The 23,627-nt window shown below is 43.3% G+C and overlaps 1 protein-coding gene across 1 annotated transcript in view; it reads left to right on the top strand.

Moving 5' to 3' along the window:
* Positions 1–22,762, top strand: part of HTR7 (5-hydroxytryptamine receptor 7) — a 69,123-nt gene extending 46,361 nt beyond the window's left edge. The window contains exons 2-3 of the mRNA XM_045024784.1: positions 2,176–2,930; positions 22,741–22,762. Coding sequence (XP_044880719.1) covers positions 2,176–2,929 — 754 coding nt within the window. The 3' untranslated portion in view covers position 2,930; positions 22,741–22,762. The remainder of the gene's footprint in view (positions 1–2,175; positions 2,931–22,740) is intronic.
* The last annotated feature ends 865 nt before the right edge of the window (positions 22,763–23,627 follow it).

The following is a 23,627-nucleotide window of genomic DNA, read 5'->3' as shown; positions in this document are numbered from 1 at the left end:
TCTTGCCCCTGTCTGCACCCCTTACTGCCCCAGGCTGGGGTCAGTGGGTCACAGCTGGGGGTGGCTGCAGAGCACTGGGCCGAGGCCAGGAGCAGAGCCCCAGGCCAGCACTGGAGCCACCTGGACTGGTGGCTGGGACCTGGGGCCAGCAGACGGAACCCCAGCTGGCAGGGGGCTGGCAGACGGAACCCCAAGCTGGCAGCAGAGCCCTGAAGCTGGTGGCCAGGACCCTGGCAGTGTGAGTGCCACTGAAAATCAGCTCTCGTGCTGCCTTTGGCATGTGTGCCATAGGTTGCTGACCCCTGCCCATGTCAGATCTCCACCCAAGAAAGGCAACAGCTGGAAGCCTGAGTGTGGGTGCCACTGATGAACCACTGAACGGAAATACAGGTTCAGTTGCCCTGAACTGTGAAACTGCATTACAAGTGACTTTTGATTAATGCTCAGTCATGCTAGTAATTTAACTCAGTTGAGGCTAGCAGGATTTAACCCCCAAAAAGTAGTCCCATTGGCTTCATTATGAGTGTGAGCTGTTGTACTTCACCCATTTATAGTACCAACACAAACCTTAAAATGTTTCAGCTAATAAACTGCCATTTTGAAAGTTCCTTGGTCAGGCACTTTCTGTCCTGTGACAATTGAACTCCAGACCTTTCCAGTATGAACTCTGATTTTTACATCTTGGAATGCCTTGGGGAACTTTCTGTTCATCGTGCTGGCACAATCTCCAGCCAGTGATTTCACGGAATAGAATTCTCCACGACATCTACAGCTTGTCTCCAGGACTCCAAGACTTAGCAGGAGATAATATTCTAATGCAAAAGGTGAGAGAGAATGAAAACAACAAAAATGCTATAACTTTTACTAGTATCTATGTTACAATATGCGATCACTTATCATGGAGGTGCAATTCCAGCCAACCACAATAACCATTCTCAGCCCACTCCTGGCCCAGACTTCAGAAGTACAGAATGATTTGACTAGAAGCTCACTGTAACTGGCCAGTCCAGGCTGTGAAGGATATGACACAGTTACCAAAGTCTACCTTTCACACTCCTGTCATGCCAGTGATGCTTAACGTCAGTGATGTTGCTGAGTGATTGTTGCCACCGGATTCTTACTTAAAGAAGTCGCATTAGCCATAATTTGCTACCTTGCAATTAGGGCACCAGTGTGGCACTTTACAGTAGTCTCACCATCTAAATGGAACTTGAGTCATAAGTTTCTTAGAATAAAATATTTGTATTCTAAGTTCAACAACTAACATTTAAGAAACATTTACAACATGGAAACCTGGCAGTAGACTGCATTTTATTCATAAACTCTATGACAAACCCTACTGTTTCTATAGCACGCATGTAATTTCTTTTCTTAGTCTTTTGTAATCCTAAATGTAATAACTTTTATCAGTTATAGCTAGATGCCTTTGTTCTCAAGCATTGTTGAATTGAAAGTTGTAATGTATTTTTATTTTGTTTAATTAATAAACACTTGATGTGAGTGTTGAAGAAATTATGTAATCATAAAATGTATTATAATATACTACTAAAATGATCAAATCATGGAATACAATTGCAAAGTCTGTTTCTCTTGGAAGCACAAAGGTAAGAGTAAAACAGTGTATCCTATCCAGTTTAGTGGCATGGATCTATACACTTTATTTATAGAATACCTCTTGTAAAATCACTTATATTGCTCTAAGCACAGTTATAAGTTAAAATGTAAAAGAGTAGTTGCTTCTTTGGGTGAATTGTAGACTATGTACCCAGGGTTAAATTCCAGAAGTTAGCTAAGTAAAAACCCAACTTTCAGACTCTTTTATAAAAAAAACTTTTGTAAGCAAAAAATGATTTCTGTCTTTACATAATTAGAAAGATTCTACATCTGGGGTGAAATCCTGGCCCCACTAAAGTGAATAGGAGTTTTACCATTGACTTCAGTGGCAGGATTTTACCCTAGGAGAATAACTGTCTCTACAGGAAAGCAGGTTCTGCCTATCCTAAAGGTGATTAAGTTGACATGAATTAACTGCAAGTTTGAAAAAGTGCAGAAGACAGGAATAGAGAATGTAAAATAAAATCTAAAATATTTATTCAATCTCTTTATGGCAGGCCACATGAAATAGTTTACCCATAAATCAATGAACCATGTAGTAACTCTACCTTATTGTTCTAGGTACCTTGGAATAACAAGACCGCTTACATATCCTGTGAGGCAGAATGGAAAATGTATGGCTAAAATGATCCTGTGTGTGTGGCTCCTCTCTGCCTCTATCACCATACCACCGCTTTTTGGTTGGGCCCAAAATGTGAATGATGAAAAAGTTTGTTTAATCAGTCAAGACTTTGGTTACACAATTTACTCCACTGCGGTTGCATTTTATATCCCGATGTCAGTGATGCTTTTCATGTACTATCAGATTTACAAGGCTGCTAAGAGGAGTGCTGCTAAACACAAGTTTGCTGGTTTCCCACGGCCAGAAGAAAATGAAGGCATGGTTTCTGTGAATGGAGTTATAAAGCTACACAAGGAATCAGAAGAATGTACAAATTTTTCACGACTCCTTAAACATGATAGAAAAAACATTTCCATCTTCAAGAGAGAACAAAAAGCTGCCACAACCCTGGGAATTATTGTTGGGGCCTTTACTGTGTGCTGGTTGCCATTTTTCATCCTTTCAACTGCCAGACCCTTTATCTGTGGTACAGCATGCAGCTGCATCCCGTTTTGGGTTGAAAGAACATTTCTATGGTTGGGTTATGCAAACTCTCTCATTAACCCCTTTATATATGCCTTCTTCAATCGGGACCTGAGGACAACCTATCGCAATCTACTACAATGCAGATATAGGAATATCAACCGGAAACTATCAGCTGCAGGGATGCACGAGGCTCTGAAGCTTGCAGAAAAGCCAGAATTTGTGCTGTAAGGTCACTTATCCCTTTTTACAATAATTCACTGTTTTATACACATTTTCTTTTAACTCTGAAGAGACAGCTAATCAGAGAAACTGTCTCGATGAAATCATAAACTATCTGTAAGACACAGCTACTAAATTTAGTCCTAAGCTCCACAGTTTTTTGCTGTAGAAAGGACTGGGCCCTAGAGTATTTGGGATTTTAGCATAAACCAACCCTTTCCACTTTATACTATTATAAAAGGAAACAATGTAAGACAAAATTGGACTGGGGAAATTGTATCATTTGGGATTATTATTATTTATATGTTTCAGAGTGGTAGCCACGTTAGTCTGTATCAGCAAAAACAATGAGGAGTCCTTGTGGCACCTTAGAGACTAACAAATTTATTTTGGCATAAGCTTTCGTGGGCTAAAACCCACTTCATCGGATGCATGGAGTGGAACGTACAGTAGGGAGGTATAAATACACATTGGCCAAACCGGACAGTCTCTACACAAAAGAATAAATGGACACAAATCTGACATCAGGAATTATAAAATTCAAAAACTAGTAGGAGAACACTTCAAATCTCCCTGGTCACTCAATAACAGACTTAAAAGTGGCAATTCTTCAACAAAAAAACTTAAACAGTCTCCAATGAGAAACCGCAGAACTGGAAATAATTTGCAAACTGGACACCATCAAATTAGTCTGAATAAAGACTGGGAGTGGATAGGTCACTACAAAAACTAAATAAATTAGTTAGTCTCTAAGGTGCCACAAGTACTCCTTGTTGTTTTTATAAAAACTAATTTCCCCTTGCTAAATACTCACATGTTCTTGTCAACTGTTTGAAATGGGCCACCTTGTTTACATTGGCCTCATTAGCACTACAAAAGTGATTTCCACTCCTTCTTATCAACTGTTGAGAAGCCCACTTCCAACTTAATTGAATTGGCTTGTTAGCACTGACCCCCCCACTTGGTAAGGCAACTCCCATCTTTTCATATGCTGTGTATTTATACCTCTCTACTGTATGTTACACTCCATGCATCTGATGAAGTGGGTTTTAGCCCACGAAAGCTTATGCCCAAATACATTTGTTAGTCTCTAAGGTTCCACAAGGACCCCTTATTGTTTTTATTATTTATATGTAATAATTTTATTCACTTGATTACCTGTGAATGAACATTAGTGAAGGTTACTATCACTTTTGTACACCTTCCAATGAAACAGTATTTATCGCTGTGAAAAAATACACATTGATTATATGGACCAGATCATCTGCTGGTTTAATTTGGTGAAGGTTCAGTGGTATGTTGATTTATGCCAACTGAGGATCTTGCCCCCACATCTCTAACTTAACATATGAAACTGGTATATAACCTATTTTAAGACCAGGAAAAGGCAATCTGGCCCTTACCTGACCCTGCTTAATCTAACTCTCCTGATTTTATCAGCTGAGTCCATCTTCTCTAATTTACACTTAAACTCAAATCTAGGGTTCTGTTGGCCTGATATTCTTTGCTCAGCAACAGTAGTGAATTGTCTGAATTTATCGCAGTTTTCTACTTTCTAGAGCTCATCTGCTAGTTTGTGAACCATTCTTCTGTATCAGATATAAAACTTGATACCTAAGAAATCATATTTTGGTCACTACTCATATGATTACCTTTTTTTTTTAAATTATTAAGTTTTGTCAAAATCTCTTTTTCAGTAATGCATTCAACCTTGCCTAAAAACGGAGATTTGTTCTATTTGTTGCCCTGCGCAGCAGCCTCTCTAAGGGCTTCATCCTGCTCTCATTGAAATCAATGGCAAAATTCCAACTGACTTGCATGGAGCAGGATCAAGCCTTTTATCAATAATATACTTTCTGTGGAATGATGATCAGTACTGAGCACAATATTCCAGGTAATACTCAAGTTACAGTACAGTAATGGTCTCAGGGTGTCAGATCGTTCATTTTGCTTTCTGTCCCTTGCTAACACACATGTAGTTTGCTCTATTTATTAGAGCTGTGCACTTAGACTATAGATGTTCAGTTTTACCCAAGATAACTACCAAATCCTTTCCTTATCATTGTGCTGGATGACTGTTCCATTTGGCACCTATTTCTTATCTTGATCTCTTCTTCCAGGTTAACTATTTTAAAGTTGTCTACAGTGGTCACCTTTGCCATCTGCTGACCCAGTCACCTAACACTGGAGTATTCCCTTCTTCTTACTGATCTCTTTGTGTTCACATGAATGAATATTAGAAACCACTACACCAATTGGTGTTCCTACATTTAGCAAATTTGAAGCTTAAGAAAGGAAAACTTGGAGCTTTTGTAAAAGAAATCTCAGGAATAGCTAATATTGTATCATTGCCAATTAAACCCTTTCTATTATTTCACAGTTTTAATACTCCCAGTTTTTTTTTTAGAAAAAGATAATTTCTGAGGAGAAAGCATACTCATTACAAAGTAGTCTCCATCACTACAATAAGGTCATCTCATACATTCTATTATCTTATAATGCCAAAATGTATTCTGGGCTAAATTCTGCTCTAACATTCACCACATTAAACTAACTTTAAATGAATTTAGTGGTGTTACTTGAGACATACACCAATGCAGAATTTGTCCCGGTCTTCTTGTATAGAGTTTGTAAAGTCACTGGAAGTGCACAAGCTTGCAGGCAATAGCTAATGTTTACCAGATACATAGATGTGCACCAATATTCCCTCACTACCTTGCTCACATGCATGGCTGTGCACCCTGCTGGCAGGCTTCATGCACAGTTACATTTCAGCCATTCAAGAGACCTTTATTTGCCAGGAGGCATCTGCTTCCTGCTGGAAGAACGGGCTTAGGGGCTCCCACTCCATTTCTGTCTGAAGTAAGGGGGTCCCAAGGCTCCCCATCCTCCCACGGAAAGAGTGAAAGTAGTGAATGACAGTGGTATGTGTGTGAGTGAAAGAGAGAGATGTCTCTACTGTGGTGATAAGCATTAGTACAAAACCCTAAAACGGATCACATCTCTCTCTCAAACAGACAGACAGAAAGTTAAGGGAGGTTATACAGGATGGAGAGAGGAAGAGGGAAATAAAAGGGGGCAAGGAACGTACAAGGAATGTAAGTTATAAGAGAAATAGATGAGGAAAGACAGCTAGTAAATGGACAGGAAGGAAGATGAAAAAAATATGTGAATGACAAATTAGATGGATAGAAAGGGAAGCAGCATAGCCTGGGGGAGAAAATGGGGGTGGGAGAGATTGGACTCCTGGGTTTTAAATTTAAGCTCTAGTAATTTTTGTTCTGCACACAGGAAAAAAAAAATTAGAGGCAACCTGGGCACCCCCATGAAGCTGAGGGCAGAGACATGAACTGATCTAATTTGCATTCCAGGTTAAATGAATGGAGCTGCACGGGTGCTGAGAGCAGAATTTGACCCAGAATGTCGACATGTTATGTATAAATGGTACTGGGGCTGGTGTTGCCATAAATAAATGTTCATATCTAACATTAAATAAATGATTTTGACATCAAAGGTCACCCATCTGCCCAGACATATGTTTTAACTAAGATTAACACAATTTAAGGCCAGTTTATTTTTAACTGGGGAATGCCTAAAGGTAAGTACCTAAATCAATATACTGAAGTCAATGGGAGCTGCAGGTACCTTTAGTATCCAGCTTTATGTCCCCACATCTGAGACTTACAGCTTAAGTTTTTTCAGCAATCTGATCCTCAGGTGTGGGGATTCTTGCTGGATCTGGGAGGTGTTTAGAAAGTTCCTTGTTAATCAAAAAGGCTGAAAGACTTCTGAAATACCAAGTAAAAAGCTTATTTTGTTGGTGTTTTGGAATCTTTACAAAATATTTTTATATTTGATACTAAAGAGAAATATTGAACTAAAGGTTCAATCTTGTCCTCTGGACCACTGAGCAGCATAGGCTGGAGAGGAGAAAAGCACAGAAGGAGCCCTTTCACCCACCTAAGCACTCAGTCGGTATCTCTACAGAGAAGTGTGGCCACTTTATCAAGCAGGCCCATGCATTCCATCTCAAAAGGGTTGAGGTCTGCCATTAGTAGTTGCATATAGCCCTTGCTCCACAGCTGAGGAGTATATATATTGCCACTGACAGCATATTTTAGCTGAACAAATGGTAGATGTACACATCTGCAACTTGGAAGAACAAAAGTGTAACCTACAATGGGGATGTTCCCATTAGGTAGGAAAGATTTTTAAATGTTCCTAATGTAAACACTCCCACTATAGGATATACTTGTCTCTTACCAATACCCATACTATTGAACCAGCTATGCAGCAACAGGAGTTATTTGGCTGGAGAAGTTCCAAATAGCATCCGTTTACTCCTTGTGGTACCAAGATCAAATATTTCTTCTTAGAAAGCTCATTCGCTTCCCTGTATTTCCTGGAATATTCTCTTCCCCACATTTATATTCACATTCCTAAGGCTCCAGAATTCCTTCCTAGTTAAAAATATATAATCTCTGGCTGTAACGAAAAGTGGGGCCAAATTCTGCCCTCTTTTACACCAGAGGTATCTAGTGTAACAGAGTAGAATGTGGTCCGTGGCTTTGGAATTTGGCTAAGATTATGGCTGAAACAAAGATATGCTTTCCTTCTCCCGAGAATGCTCTCTCACTATCTTTACTGCTTTTAACTAACTAGCTTCGTGAAAAAGCCAAAGATGTCTAGTAAAACACAAGGTTCCAAAAATCCCAGAGGAAATGATATCCTTAATTAACAACTTAGATATCTCTTCAGTGCCTGTTGAGGCAACATATTAGCCTAGTTTCTGTTTAGTTAACACTAAAGTTGTATAAATAATGGGAATCATTATCCACAAATATTTACTTACATTTGAAAGTGAAAATGCTTTGTTTGGAAACCACTCTTGTGTTTACTTTTCATGTGCATTCCACCAAATGAGTTTTCCTTGCAAGAATGTGTGCAGGAACTACATGATATGGAATTCTGTCTGAGGTTCAGGTTTTCCAGGTCCCATTACCAGAGCCCAGGTACATAGGCAATTAATGTATTCTTGTATCCAGCAACAAATTCTGAATTGCTTGCTCCCAGAACTGTTCAGTCTCCTTCATTCTCCATGGCTCCTGCCTACTGGACAGGGGCTTGTACATCCTGATTTGGAAAGCAGGGGAGTCACTCTAGGTTGCATCTCTATGATTAGGGCTGCTCTGTGCAGGATCTCTATGGTTAGACTTTCTCAGGACTCACAGGGTATGTCTACACTGCAATATAAGCCCAGAGTTCAAACTCAGGCTCAAGCCTGACCCCCCTTCCATCTACACACAAATTGTGCTAACTCTGGCTCGGGCCCAGGATCCCATGGGCAGGGGCAGCTCCAGGCCCCAGCACGCCAAGCGCGTGCTTGGGGCGGCATGCCCCCGGGGGCGCTCTGCCAGTCGCCGGGAGGGCGGCAGGCGGCTCTGGTGGACCTCCCGCAGGCGTCCCTGTGGAGGGTCCGCTGGTCCTGTGGCTTTGGTGGAGCATCTGCAGGCACGTCTGCGGGAGGTCCACCGGAGCCGCGGGACCGGCGACTGGCAGAGCGCCCCCCCACGGCGTGCCGCCGTGCTTGGGGCGGCAAAATGGCTAGAGCCACCCCTGCCCATGGGGTGGAGGGTCCGAGCCTCAGTCAAGCCAGGTACCAGGGATCAAGCACTATGGCTTTGCTCTTTGGATTCAGCCCCACTGGACTCGTGCTCTGGGAGTCTCCACAACTGCCCTACACATCCACAGGCTGATTTTCTCTGTCTTCTGGACAAGCAAGTTTGGTGAACCATCAAGTTTTCCCACACTGCACTGCAAACTGGGCTACAGCAGCCACATTTTGGGAGGGTGCTAGGAAGTCTGGGATATGGCTGATTGGAGTCGGGCCCACATAATGCAGTGTAGACACTGGAGACTCAGGGTGGGACCCCGGATTCAACAATTCCTAATCCAGGGTTACAAATGTGCATAGACACTCAAGCCCTAGGTTTACAAACCCAGACTCTGCTAACTCAAGTTCTACTAACCCTGGGTTTACATTGCGGTGTAGCTCTAGCCCCAGAAACCCAGCCAGACATTGAGCCTTGGGCACAGTCCCTCGTGGCCAAAGACTTGGAACAACAACTAGAGTGCTCTAGCAATAACTAGGGATCATTAAGTAGCCAGGACCACCCCCACCTGAGCCAGGGCCAACTGGGAAGCACCAAGATCCCACTTGTTTGGATTTTCTCCCACCTCCAGCAGCCCACCAGAACCTGGGTTTGCTGAGTGTAAGAGCACAATATAAGATCTATTTGTTTAACCACTCTTCTGGTTAACTGATGGATTCAATTAATAGCAAAAAGTGGAGATCTGTTGTTGAGCCTTTGAAACAGAGGTAGGCAACCTATGGCATGCATGCCGAAGGCGGCACGCAAGCTGATTTTCAATGGCACTCACACTGCCCGGGTCCTGGCCACCAGTCCAGGGGGCTCTGCATTTTAATTTAATTTTAAATGAAGCTTCTTAAACATTTTAAAAACCTTATTTACTTTACATACAACAATAGTTTAGTTATATATTATAGACTTATAGAAAGAGATCTTCAAAAATGTTAAAATGTATTACTGGCACACGAAACCTTAAATGAGAGTGAATAAATGAAGACTCGGCACACCACTTCTGAAAAGTTGCCAACCCCTCCTTTGAAATGAAATAATTATAATCTGTTTTTTTTCCAAGTTATTTTTAAAAGTTTAAAGCCAGGTATCAATCTATCATTTTATAGTAATTTGATCAAAATAAAAATAATTCCTCATTTTCTCTTCCTATCCAGATATTATTTTATTATCCAATACCAATACCAGTTTAAAGCCAGGTATCAATCTATCATTTTATAGTCATTTGATCAAAATAAAAATAATTTCTCATTTTCTCTTCCTATCCAGATATTATTTTATTATCCAAAACCACACAGAGGCATAGATGTGCCAAATAATCTGAAATAAATGTACTGCAGACAGTTATTGAGTTAAGGGTGTTTATGAGTAAATTTATACTGCAAAGTTTTATCATTTTTCTCCCTTTTCATGTTCTAGCTTTGTGGTATATAACAAGCATCCAGTATATATAAAAGAACATTGTACTATTTTTACTATTCAACATAGCATCTCTAGAGTACTGTTGAGGTAAATTTAGGGATAGTTCAACTAAGGGTATGTCTACACTACAAGAGTAGTTCGATTTAACTTAGGTCGAATTTGTGGATTCGACCTTATGAAGTCGAATTTGTGTATCCACACTAAGGACACTAATTCGACTTTGTGAGTCCACACTAACGGGGCAAGCGTCGACATTGGAAGCGGTGCATTCTGGGCAGCTATCCCACAGTTCCCGCAGTCCCCGCTTCCCATTGGAATGCTGGGTAGAGCCCCTAATGCCTGCTGGGGGAAAAATGTGTCGAGGGTGGTTTTGGGTAACTGTCGTCATTCAACCGTCACTCCCGCCCTCCCTCCCTGAAAGCGCCGGCGGGAAATCTGTTAGCGCACTTTTATGGTCAGTGACAGCGCGGACGCCACAGCACTGCGAGCATGGAGCCCGCTGCGATCATCGCTGCACTTATGGCCGTTGTCAACTCCTCGCACCTTATCGTCCACCTCTTCCACAGTCAGCTGCTGAGAAATCGGGCGAGGAGGCTCCGGCAGCGCGGTGAGGACATGAAGTGTGAGAGTGGCACAGACCTCTCACAAAGCACGGGACCCCGCGCCGCGGAGATCATGGTGGCAATGGGTCACGTTCATGCTGTGGGACGGCGATTCTGGGCCCGGGAAACAAGCACGGACTAGTGGGACCGCAGAGTGCTGCAGGTCTGGGATGAATCACAGTGGCTGCGAAACTTCAGGATGCATAAGGGCACTTTCCTTGAACTGTGTGACTTGCTGTCCCCTGCCCTGAAGCGCCAGGACACCCGGATGCGAGCAGCCCTGAGTGTGCAGAAGCGAGTGGCCATAGCCCTCTGGAAACTTGCAACGCCAGACAGCTACCGGTCAGTAGCGAACCACTTTGGTGTGGGCAAATCTACCGTGGGGGTTGCTGTGATGCAAGTAGCCCACGCAATCGTTGACCTACTGCTCTCAAAGGTAGTGACCCTAGGAAACGTCCAGGTCGTCATAGATGGCTTCGCCGCGATGGGATTCCCAAACTGCGGTGGGGCTATAGATGGCACTCACATCCCTATCCTGGGACCGGCCCACCAGGCCAGCCAGTATATTAACCGAAAGGGCTACTTTTCAATGGTGCTGCAAGCACTGATGGACCATAGGGGATGTTTTACCAACATCTACGTCGGGTGGCCGGGCAAGGTTCATGACGCACGTGTTTTCAGGAACTCTTGTCTGTTTAGACGCCTGCAGGAAGGTAGTTTCTTCCCGGACCACAAAATAACTGTTGGGGATGTGGAGATGCCTACAGTGATCCTCGGGGACCCAGCCTACCCGCTAATGCCCTGGCTCATGAAGCCCTATACAGGCGCCCTGGACAGTGACAAGGAGCTCTTCAACTACCGGCTGAGCAAGTGCAGAATGGTGGTGGAGTGTGCTTTCGGACGTCTCAAGGGGAGATGGAGGAGCTTACTGACTCGCTCGGATCTCAGCGAAACCAATATCCCCGTTGTTATTGCAGCTTGCTGTGTGCTCCACAATCTCTGTGAGAGCAAGGGGGAGACCTTTATGACGGGATGGGAAGTTGAGGCAAATCGCCTGGCTGCTGATTACGCTCAGCCAGACAGCCGTGCGATTAGGAGAGCCCAGCGGGAAGCGCTGTGCATCCGGGAGGCTTTGACAGCTAGGTTCCTCAGAGAGCAGGGTAACCTATGACTGTCCAGTCTCTTTACAGAGAAGCTGAACCTGCCCCTGTTTCAGTTACTATTGACTTTTTTCAGCGGTTACATACCCCGTTCACCAGGTTTCCCCCCTTCCAACAGACGTTTAAAAATAAAGTTATTGGAACATTTTTAATTAACAAAGTTTTCTTTACTAACGAATTCACATTAAAGGGTTCAAACAGGGACGCAGACTGTGGTGGGTACGGTGTGCAGTCATGTACAGACCGCTTCTACACTCGAGGACTGACAGGCTCCTGCTCCTACAGCGGTCTCTGGGGGAGGACGGTTACAGGAAGGTGTGCAGGAAGGGGTGAGGGGTGTGTGGGAAGGGTGAGTAGGTGTAGGGGGATGATGGCTCTGGCTGGGGCTCAGGGCATCGGAGAGGTTCATGGCTAGGGTGGAAGGGCATGGTAAGGGCAGCCTGCCTTGCCATTTGTGGATGCCAGGCGCTCGGACCCTGGGGCAGCATACACCTCACAGACTGACCTCGGGCAGCAGACACCTCCCAGAGTGACCCGGGTGCCTAGTGACTGCACTCTGTGTGTGACCTGCTGTTGATCCTGCCCCCATGTCTGTACCCTGGTAATGGTGGCTGTCCTATGCAATTAACAAACCCCTATCTCCCCATCACACAAAGTCTTCTGCAAAGAAACATGACGGAAACAGTAATGAACAGCAAACTATTTTTAATACTCAACTACACAGTTGGGGGATGAAACTGGGATTTTGGATCGGGTGAGCCAGGAAGGGAAGCAATTCTCATACTTTAGGGAATGAGAGCTGTTTGGTACATGAGCGCTCTGCTGGGGTGGAGTGACAGTTTTCACGGCCCCTAGCGCCTCTCCTTCTTGTGATTTTGGGTGAGGGGGGGACAGGACTTTGTGGCGGGGGAGGGCGGTTGCAGATACAGTTCAGGGGGGCTCTCTGCTCCTGCCTGCGGTCCTGCAGAACATCCACAAGGTGCCGGAGCGTGTCCGTTTGCTCCCTCATTAGTCCAAGCAGCGTTTGAGTCGCCTGCTGGTCTTCCTGCTGCCACCTATCCTCCCATTCGCTGTGTGAGCGCTGCTGCTGAGAGAGGGTCTCCCTCCAATGGCTCTGCTGGGCCGCCTCGGCTCTGGAGCAGGCCATCAGTTCAGCGAACATCTCGTCCCGAGTCTTTTTCTTTCGCTGCCTAATCTGCGCCAGCCTCTGTGAGGGGGATGCCGGGGCAGTTCGGGAAACAGCCGCAGCTGTGTGATGGGAAAAAGGAAGTGATTTCCTTGCAAAGATACATGTTTGCGAACACTGAACACAGTCTACTCAGTTTCTGTGAACAAGACCATACAGGGCACCTATCTCATGTGCTCTCAGGACAAGTTCGAATTTTCGGCATTCGCTTTCATTGCCTGGGGTCTTGCACTGGAGATCGGACAAGCGGGGCAGGACAGCAGAATCCGTGTAGCAGCCAGGCCTGGTAAGCCGTAAACTTTAGGCTGCTTAAAAGTTAATGGATAGCAGTGGCCTCCTGCTGCAGGCAATCTGGAAAGCATAAAGTCTGACCCTGTTCCAGCCCCTCGCAGCTGTCCCTGTGAAAGATCCCTGTATGCTTTCCCTCTGCAGCCTCCACCACGTGGCTGTTAAACGACGGTCATTGTTATGCAAAGGAAAAGTCAAGCATTCACAATAGTAACATTACATTAATTCCCCTAATTAGATGCAGCAGTCGCCGAGCGAGATCACCCTGAGGTGGGTCACTAGGACAGACAGAGAGCGCATGCTGCACAGACCAGGGCCCTATGCTGCCATGCTGGTGGAGGCAATGCTCCCACTGTACCTCAGGATGGCCTGGTGCGGAAGAGTGTGCTTCCACGGAGCACCCAATAAGGCACCTCTCCCCAGGAACCTCCTCCGTAGTCTTTTCGAGTACCTGTACGAGAGCTTCGTGGAAGTGTCCCAGGAGGATTTCTATTCAATCGCTATATGTATTGACCTTCTTTTCGTATAGTTTTTATTCCTGATTTTAAAAAAATAAATGTTTATAGCACTTACCGACTGATCCTTCCCCTGATTCAGAGTCCGGGTTAACGGCCGGGGAGGGTTGGTAGGGGATCTCTGTGAGGGTGATGAAGAGATCCTGGCTGTCGGGGAAAGCAGTATTGTAAACGCTGTCGCCTGCCTCGTCCTCCACAAACCCTTCCTCATCTTCCCCATCGGCGAACATCGCCGAGAAACTGCCCCTCGACACTATCCCATCCTCAGAGTCCACGGTCACTGGTGGGGCAGTGGTGGCAGACCCACCGAGAATGGCATGCAGTGCCTCGTAGAAGCGGCATGTCTGGGGCTGGGCTCCGGAGCGTCCGTTTGCCGCTTTGATTTTTTGGTAGCCTTGTCTCAGGTCCTTGATTTTCACGCGGCACTGTGTTGCATCCCGGCTGTATCCTCTGAGTGCCATGGCTTTGGAGACCTTCTCGTAGGTCTTTGCATTCCGTTTTTTGGAGCGCAGCTCCGAAAGCACAGACTCATCGCCCCACACAGCGATCAGATCCAAGACTTCCCGGTCAGTCCATGCTGGGGCCCTCTTTCTACTCTGAGATTGCATGGACCCCTCTGCTGGAGAGCTCTGCATCGCTGCCGGTGCTGCTGAGCTTGCCCCGATGTCCAACTAGGAACTGAGATTCAAACTGGCCAGACAGGAAAAGGAATTCAAATTTTCCCGGGGCTTTTCCTGTATGGCTGATCAGAACATCTGAGCTCGGACTGCTGTCCAGAGCGTCAACACAGTGGTGCACTGTGGGATAGCTCCCGGAGCTACTAAGGTCGATTTCCGTCCACACATAGGCTAACTCAACATAGCCATGTCGAATTTAGCGCTACTCCCCTCGTCGGGGTGGAGTACCGAATTCGAACTAAAGAGCCCTCTAGGTCGAACTAATTAGCTTCCTGGTGTGGACGGGTACACGGTTAAATCGAATTAACACTGCTAAATTCGACATAAACTCCTAGTGTAGACCAGGCCTAAGACTCTAAAATGCAGGACACAAGAATACCAAGGAATCTTGAAAATGATGCCAATTATTTTGTGCATAGCTACCACCTTAACTTTCTTTTTGATTTTTCTTGTTTTTCAGGAAAAACTGCTCAAGAGATAAACTTCTCTCAGGGAGAGCACAGAAAAAAATTATCAGCAGATCCTGTTCATAGCTCACCGTAGATCTTAGGTTCTTTTCTTGTTCTTTAAAAAGAAAATCTCTCTTTGTCTATTGGTCTTTGCACAAGAAGTACATGCTAATAGTATCTTTATTACTGTTATCTTGATTCTTTTCTCTAAATAGTCATTGCCACACATGAGTTTGGTACAAACACAGTATTGAAATTTGTTTATAATTTTTTTCAATGTTCATTTTCTATATATCTTAATAATGGTAGACCAGTAGCTGTTAACCTTTTTCAAAGCAGGACCTCCTTCAGCCCCTCTCCCAAATAACCTGGACCCTTTCGCTTTGAGCAGTATGGGAAGTACAGAGTGTTTGCAATCCCATGACACATATTCACAACCCCCAGACAAAAGGCAGTCTGATTATTTGCTTTCTTGTGGATGCTGATATATATAGACAATGTAGGAAACATTTTAAGACTTAGTGAAGCTCTGACTTTTTTCATTAGTATTATCATTGTCTATCATTTATGATAGATTTATATATAGTTCTAATTGAATAAATAATCCCGGAAGCAGAAATACATATTGAAATGCCTAAGTTTCCAGAAGAAAGAAAGCCCACTGAGAGGAAACCTACTATACCTCTACCCTGATATAACGCAACCTGATATAACACAAATTTGGATATAATGCGGTAAAGCAGTGCTCCGGGGGAGTGGGGCTGCGTACTCCAGTGGATCAAAGCAAATTCGATATAATGCGGTTTCACCTATAAGATTTTTTGGCTTCCAAGGACAGCGTTATATCGAGGTAGAGGTGTATATTGTTATAAACTATTGACATACCAGACTGGATAAATATTTTGCTCTTAGTTTTAGAGCTACTCAGTCAATAAAAGATCAACAATTCTCTCTTTTTAATACAGCAGATGTGTGGACTTTCCTTATGTGTGGTCTTGTTCGTTCCAGAAAATTGTGTTTACAGTATGTTTAACTTTTTCTTTCTACATAAAAGAGAGAGCTACTGTAACAAAGTTGTTCTCTTATTTCTAAGAGTGGAAGTATTAAAGTCTGTCATGAATTAACAGACTGCAAATGACTAGACTCAGTAACTTAAAACACACAATAATTTAACCCCGTCTGTAAAATGGGGATAATGGTACTGATCCCCTTTGTAAAGAGCTTTGGATCTGCAGATGAAAAGTGCTCTTTAAGAGCTAGGTATCAGTAGTAGTATAATGGAGCCAAGCAGCATTTTAAAAGAGGACTTACATACAGTAATAGGGATCATTCAGTCACAAGAAAAATACATACAAAATGAGAACAAACATATGCTTCATACACATACTATGGAAAAAAGTTATTTTGTGGTATCTCAGCCTTATAGAACATGGCAAGGAAATAGAGATCATAGAAAGGTAGGAATGGAAGGGACCTCGATAGATCATCTAGTCCTGCACTGAGTCAGGATTAAGTATTATCTAGACCACTTCTGACAAGTATTTGCCTAAAAATCTCTAATGATGGAGACTCCACAACCTCCCTAACTAACTTATTTCACTGTTTAACTACCCTTGTTGTTAGGAAGTTTTTCCTAATGTCTAATCTAAATCTCCTTTGTTGCAATTTAAGCCCATTATAACTTGTCCTGTCCTCAGTGGTTAATAACAATTATCACCCTTCTCTTTATGTCCCTCAATTAGTCTTCTCTTCTCCAAACTAAAATCACCCATTTTTTCAGTCTTTCCTCTTAGGTCAGGTGTTCTAGACCTTTAATTAGGGTGACCAGACAGCAAACGTGAAAAATCGGGACAGAGGATGGGGGGTAATAGGAACGTAGATAAGAAAAAGACCCCAAAATTGGGACTGTCTCTATACAATCGGGACATCTGGTCACCCTACCTTTAATCATTTTTGTTGCTGTCCTCTGGACTTTCTCCAATTTGTCCACATCTTTCCTGACATGTGGTGCTCAGAATTGGAAACAATACTCCAGTGGCGCCCTTATCAGTGCTGAGTAGAGTGGAAGAATTACTTCTTGTGTCTTGCTTACTATACTCCAAATACACCCCAGAATGAGGTTTGGGTTTTTTGCAACAGTATTACATTGCTGACTCTTATTTAGTTTGTGATCCACTAGCACTCCCAGATCCTTTTCTGCAGTAATGCTTCCTAGGCAGTCATTTCCCATTTGTGCCATTGAGGATTCCTTCCTAAGTGCAGTAATTTGTATTTGTCCTTATTGAATTTCATACTATTTCATAGAATTTCTCCAGACTATTTCTCCAGTTTGTCAAAATAATTTTGAATTCTAATCCTGTCCTTCAACTGCTCCCAGCATGGTATTGTCCATGCACTTTATTAGTGTGCTCTCTAAGCCATTATCTAATAATTTACAAAGACATTAAATAGACCCAGGACAGATCTTTGCAGGGCCCCAGTCAATATACCCTTCCAACTTGACTGTGAACCACAGTTTTCCAACCAGCTGTGCACCCACTTTAGAGCAGGTATATCTAGACCAGTGGTTCTCAATAACTAGTCTGTGGGCCAGCACCATTCCCTGAGATCTCCTTGACACAGTTTAGAAAGGCAGCAAGCTAGTCCCTGGTATCAAAAAGGTTGAAAAACACTGGTCTAGGCTATATTTCCCTAGTTTGTTTATGAGGTCACAATTGACGTTATCCAAAGCTTTACTAAAGTCAATATATCACACCTGCTTCCCCCTTAACCACAAGGCTTGTTACCCTGTAAAGAAGGATATTCATTTGGTTTGACATGATTTGTTCTTGACAAATCCATGTTCACCTTATTATCTTCTAGGTGCTTACAAATTGATTGATTGAATATTTGCTCCATTATCTTTCCAGGTATCAAAGTTAATTATACTGAGCTATAAATCCCTGCGTTATCCTATTCCCCATTTTTTGATAGGCCCTTTTCCAGTCTTCTGGGATCTCTCATGTCCTCCATGACTTCTCAAAGATAATTGCTAATAGCTCAGAGAGCTCTTCAGACAGTTCCTTAAGTATTCTAGGATATATTTTGTCAGGCCCTGCCGACTTGAAGACATCTAACTTGTCTAAGTAATTCTTACCTTCTTCTTTTCCTATTTTAGCCTCAGATCCTACCCCATTTACACTTATGTTCCCTATGTTAGTTATCTGATCACTACTAACCTTTTTGGCAAAAACTGAAACAAAAAAAGGCATTTAAAACTTCTGACATTGCAGCATTTTCTGTTGTTGTCTTTCCCACATAATTGAGTAATGGGCCTACCTTGTCCTTGGTCTTCCTCTTGCATCTAATGTATTTGTCAAATGTTTTCTTGTTACCTTTATGCCTCTAGCTAGTTTAGTCTCATGTTGTTCCTTGGCCTTTCTAATTTTGTCCCTATATGCTTATGTTTATTGTTTTAAAATATAGTCATCCTTCCGAATTTGACCTAGTTTCCACTTTTTGTAGAACTTTTTTTGTTTCACATCATTGAAGATCCCCTGGATAAGCCATGGCAGTCTCTAACCATACTTCCTATCTTTCCTCTGCACTGGGGTAGTTTGCTCTTGTGTCCTTAATAATGTCTCTTTAAAAAACTGCCAATTCTCCTGACCTCTTTTTTCCCTTAGACTTGCTTCCCAAAGATCTTCCCTACCAGTTCTCTGAGTTTGCTAAAGTTTACCTTCTTGAAGTCCATTGTCTTTTTTCTGCTGTTTTCCCTCCTACCATTCCTTAGAATTATGAACTCTTATCTTTCATGATCACTTTCATTTTCAAATTCTCAACCAGGTCCTCCTTATCTGTCAGAATCAAACATAGAACAGCCTTTCCTCTTGGTTCTTTCTCCACCTTCTTCAATAAAAAGTTATCTTGAATGCATTCCAAGAACTTGTTGGATAATCTCTTCTCTACTGTATTATCTTTTCAACAGATGTCTGGGTAGTGGAAGTCCCCCATCACCACCAAGTCCTGTGCTTTGGATGGGTACGTCTACACTATGGTATTATTCCGATTTTACAGAAAACGATTTTTGGAAACAGATTGTATAAAGTTGAGTGCACGTGGCCACACTAAGCACATTAATTCGATGGTGTGCGTCCATGTACCGAGGCTAGCATCGATTTCCGGAGCATCCCATAGTTCCCGCAGTCTCCCCGCCCATTGGAATTCTGGGTTGAGATACCAATGCATGATGGGGCAAAAACAGTGTCGTGGGTGATTCTGGGTAAATGTCGTCAGACAATCCTCCCTCCGTGAAAGCAATGGCAGACAATCATTTCGTGCCCTTTTCCCTGGATTGCCCGGGCAGACACCATAGCAACGGCAACCATGGAGCCCGTTCAGCCTTTTTTCACTGTCACCGTATGTCTACTGGATGTTGCTAACAGATGCAGTACTGCACTGCTACATAGCAGCATCCGCTTGCCTTTTGCAAGTTAGCAAAGACAATTACCAGCTCTACTGTACTGTCTGCTGCTTTGCAAGTTGACAATGACGGTTACCAGTCATGCTGTACTGTCTGCTGCTGTCATGGGTGCTCCTGGCCGGCCTCAGTGAGATTGGCTGGGGGCATATGGACAAAAATGGGAATGACTCCCCAGGTCATTCTCTTCTTTAAGTTTTGTCTAAAGGGAGAGTCAGTCCTGCCTAGAATATCAGGCAAGCCTACTAAAGAACCAGAAAGGCAAATGGCCACTCTGGGTCAGAGCCCCAGACATCCCACAGAAATGATGAGCTGCATGCCATTCTAGGGGGTGCCCCTGCAACAACGCCACCCATTGCTTCCCTTCTCCCCCACCCCTCCTGGGCTACCGTGGCAGTTATCTCCCCATTTGTGTGATGAAGTAATAAAGAATGCATGAATAAGAAACAACACTGACTTTATTGCCTCTGCAAGCAGAGATCAAAGAGGGGAGAGGAGGGCAGCCTCCAGCTGCTATGATATTCCAGGCAGGAGTTGAATCTCCAGGAGACAAAACTTAAAGTAGAGAATGACCGAGAGTCATTCCCATTTTTGCCCAGGCGCCCCCGGCCGACCTCACCGAGGCCAGCCAGGAGCACTCACAGGACGACGATGACGGATATCAGTCATACTGCACCATCTGCCGTCCGCAAGGCAAGGGAAGAGAAGGGGATGCTGCTGTGTAGCGCTGCAGCACCGCATCTGCCAGCAGCATTCAGTAGACATACGGTGACATTGAAAAAAGGTGAGAAACGATTTTTTCCCCTTTGGTTTCATGGGGAGGGGGAGGAGGGGCTGACGACATATACCCTGAACCACCTGCGACAATGTTTTTGACCCTTTAGGCTTTGGGAGCTCAGCCAAGAATTCAAATGGTTTTCAGAGAGTACGGGAACTGTGGGATAGCTACAGTCGTCAGTCGCCCCTCCCTCTGTGAGCGTCCATTTCATTCTTTGGCTTTACATAGATGGCTTTACATGGCTCTTGTCTCAGCTCCCTAAGTTTCATGCAGCACTGTGTTGAGTCCCTGTTGTGGCTTCTGTCCCTCATAGCCTTGGAGATTTTTTCAAAAGTTTTGACATTTCGCCTGTTGGAACGGAGTTCTGATAGAACAGATTCAGCTCCCCATACAGAGATCAGATTCAGTATCTCCCGTACGGTCCATGCTGGAGCTCTTTTTTGATTCTGGGACTGCATGGTCACCTGTGCTGATCAGCGCTCCATGCTGGGCAAACAGGAAATGAAATTCAAAAGTTCATGGGGCTTTTCCTGTCTACCTGGCCAGTGCATCCGAGTTCAGATTGCTGTCCAGAGTGGTCACAATGGTGCACTGTGGGATAGCTCCCGGAGGCCAATACCGTCGAATTGCGGCCACACTAACCCTAATCCGAAATGGCAATACCGATTTCAGCACTACTCCCCTCATCAGGGAGGAGTACAGATATCGGTATTAAGAGCCCTTTATATTGAAATAAAGGGCTTCGTTGTATGGATGGGTGCAGCATTAATTCGGTTTAACGCTGCTAAATTTGAAATAAACTTGTAGTGTAGACCAGGCCAATGATTTTGTTTTAGTTGTTTAAAAAAAAAAAGCCTTATCCACCTCTTCTTCCTGGCTAGGTGATCTATAGTAGACCCCTACCATGACATCAATCTTGTTTTTATGCCTTTTATCCTTACCCAGACACTTTCAACAGGTCTGCCTCCCACTTTTGTTTCAGTGCAAGTTTATATGTCTTTGATATACAAGCCAACACTTCCTCCTTTTTTTTCCTGTCTGTCCTTCCTGAACAAGCTGTACCCTTCTATAACAATATTCCAATCACGTGAATTATCCCAAGTCTCTACAGTGATTGGACACTATGTAGAAATATAGAGCTGGATACATACAAGGGAACAATTGTTCTTTCCTAGAAAGCATGTAAATACTACAGTGATAATAACTACACACCTACCTATGATAAATAGATTGATTTGCCTCCACTAGAGACAAGATTTTGTTAGTGAAGACTGATTAGTTAAAGCATGCTTAATGGAAGCCTGGCAGAGTCACTATGGTTTAGTAATCTATTAAGAGATTTGGGAATTTTCTGTAGAATCTTACCTTAGCATGAATTTACCCCGATGATTTGATTTGTCTTGTATGGTTGGGATTGATTCTCTAGGGTCTACACAAGCTCTTTGTGGCCCCTCTTAAGGGATGTACCTGGGAGGCCCTGATATCTGCACTGATAGTTTAGGATTTTAAACATGTCGTGGAAGTCAAATAGCATGAGAGAGAACTTAAGGATCACTGATTGTATACATAGAATTGACAGATCCCATTATTCAGTAACCATTGGAGTTCTTTTCAGCTATGCATGGATTGCAGGAATGTTTCATATACAGACATTGATTTAGATTTCTCTTTTTAAAAACTGCTATAAACAGGCATTCAATATAGCAAACACTATGAAAGTACCGATAACTTTTAACTATAAAATCAAATTTAGAATTAGGAGAGTCAATCTACAGTATCTTTGTTACTCCAGATTTTCTGTTTCACACAGAGTATATATAACTTGCTCCAAATTTTTTCTCTCTCTCTCTCACTCTCACCCACCATATCCACAAATAAGGATCAACAGAACCAGCAATGTCTGAAGTCACTCCTATTGACTTCAGTGAGTGTGCATCTCTGAGGGCAAATATTTGGTCCTACAAGTTGTATTCATTTCAGATGTATGCAATATATAAGCAGAAAACAAATAGAAAACTTCCTTAGGCATGTGAATTCAACTAAAGCAGACCCTGAATATTATTTTTATTTAAATATATATATATATAAATATATAAATAAACGAAACTTAACCTATTTTTGATTATTTCATTCCTCCATATCTAGTTTTGACCTTGGATATGATTATCTGGTTAGTTTTTACAATTAATTGCTTATGTCTTCTCATTTTAACTAACAATGGAAATAAACTTGCTTGAAATCTATTTCTGCATTATATTCCACTGTAAAATTGCTTTTCTTGTGTTATCCTTTGTTGGTCTTCAGGAATTGCCTCCTTTTGTTTATTTCCTGTTTGCTAGGGTGGGTTCATGTGGGTTTCATGTGCTGAAATGATTGACTGTTAAAGGCCTGCTCCTGCAGCCTGTGCTGATGTGAATAATCCCAATGATTTCAGTAGGAGTAGTCATGAAAAAGGGCTGTGCTCAGGCCCAAAGATACCACTATGCCTATGGCATGCTGAGGGAGTTGAGTTTAGGCTGTCATGCAAACCAAACTCAGAAATACTCAGCTGTTTCAGTTTTTAATTTTCAGCCTTACTGTTGCACTCATGTTTTTTTTATTTATTTATTTATTTTTTTTATTAGTGCCAAATCCTGGATCTCAACACAATGTCCAAGTGGCTGAGGAAAGACTCTTCCTGTGGGACAGAATGATTGGTGGATCTATGTAGTGACAGATCCGCTACCATTCTCCAAAAAGAACTTGATTCTGAATTCAGTGAAATTACACATCTGATTAAGTGCTTTCCTGGATCAAGGCCAGAGAGCTCAGCATCTTGCAGGGTCAAGCCCCCAAATCCCTGCAGGCTGGGGTGCAGGAAGCCCCCATGGAACAGAACTCTGATATATGCAGAGACTGATGACCCCCCTGCTTCCTTTTCCATAGCAGAACAGCATTAGTTCCACTGGGTTGAGTTTCTCTACATCATCAGAGGAGGAAGCAGGATTTGGCTCCATTGATCATTAATGGGACAATGTTGCAGCTAAGATAAAATGTGACATCATTTTGTCGACAAATATTGGGTGTGAAGTTATTTTTGCAGAAGTTATGTGGATAAAGGTCACTTTGCAAAATCAAGGGACGGATTCTCCATCCTGCTATGGCCCCTTTACTCAGCTTTTGTGCCTGGGAAACTCTCCTGTCATAAGAACTGAGCGGGACAACCACAGGTTATCTTATGAGGCCCCTCCACAAGTCCTGACATAGGCTATGGGGCTTGGTGTATGGCCAGAGAGTAGAGGGGCAGGCCAGGGGAGGGCTTTAGCAGATGCTGCTTCATTAGTTTTTGGGCTGCTGTACCTTAGGGTTGTCCAAATTATGCTAAGGGCCTTTTTAGCCCTCATAGAAGCCTGGAATTGGGCAAGCACAAAGGTGACCTTAGCCACCCACTTCCTTGAGCCTCAAGTTTTGTGCTGAACTTCTGGGAAAGAGCTCTAATTCTTTAAAAGCCTAATCCAGTTCCCATCAAGGT

This window comes from Mauremys mutica, chromosome 7, assembly GCF_020497125.1.
Source record: "Mauremys mutica isolate MM-2020 ecotype Southern chromosome 7, ASM2049712v1, whole genome shotgun sequence".
Classification (NCBI taxonomy): Eukaryota; Metazoa; Chordata; order Testudines; family Geoemydidae; genus Mauremys; species Mauremys mutica.
Note: the sequence above shows the minus strand (reverse complement) of the source record. Positions and strands in the feature narration are given on the sequence as shown.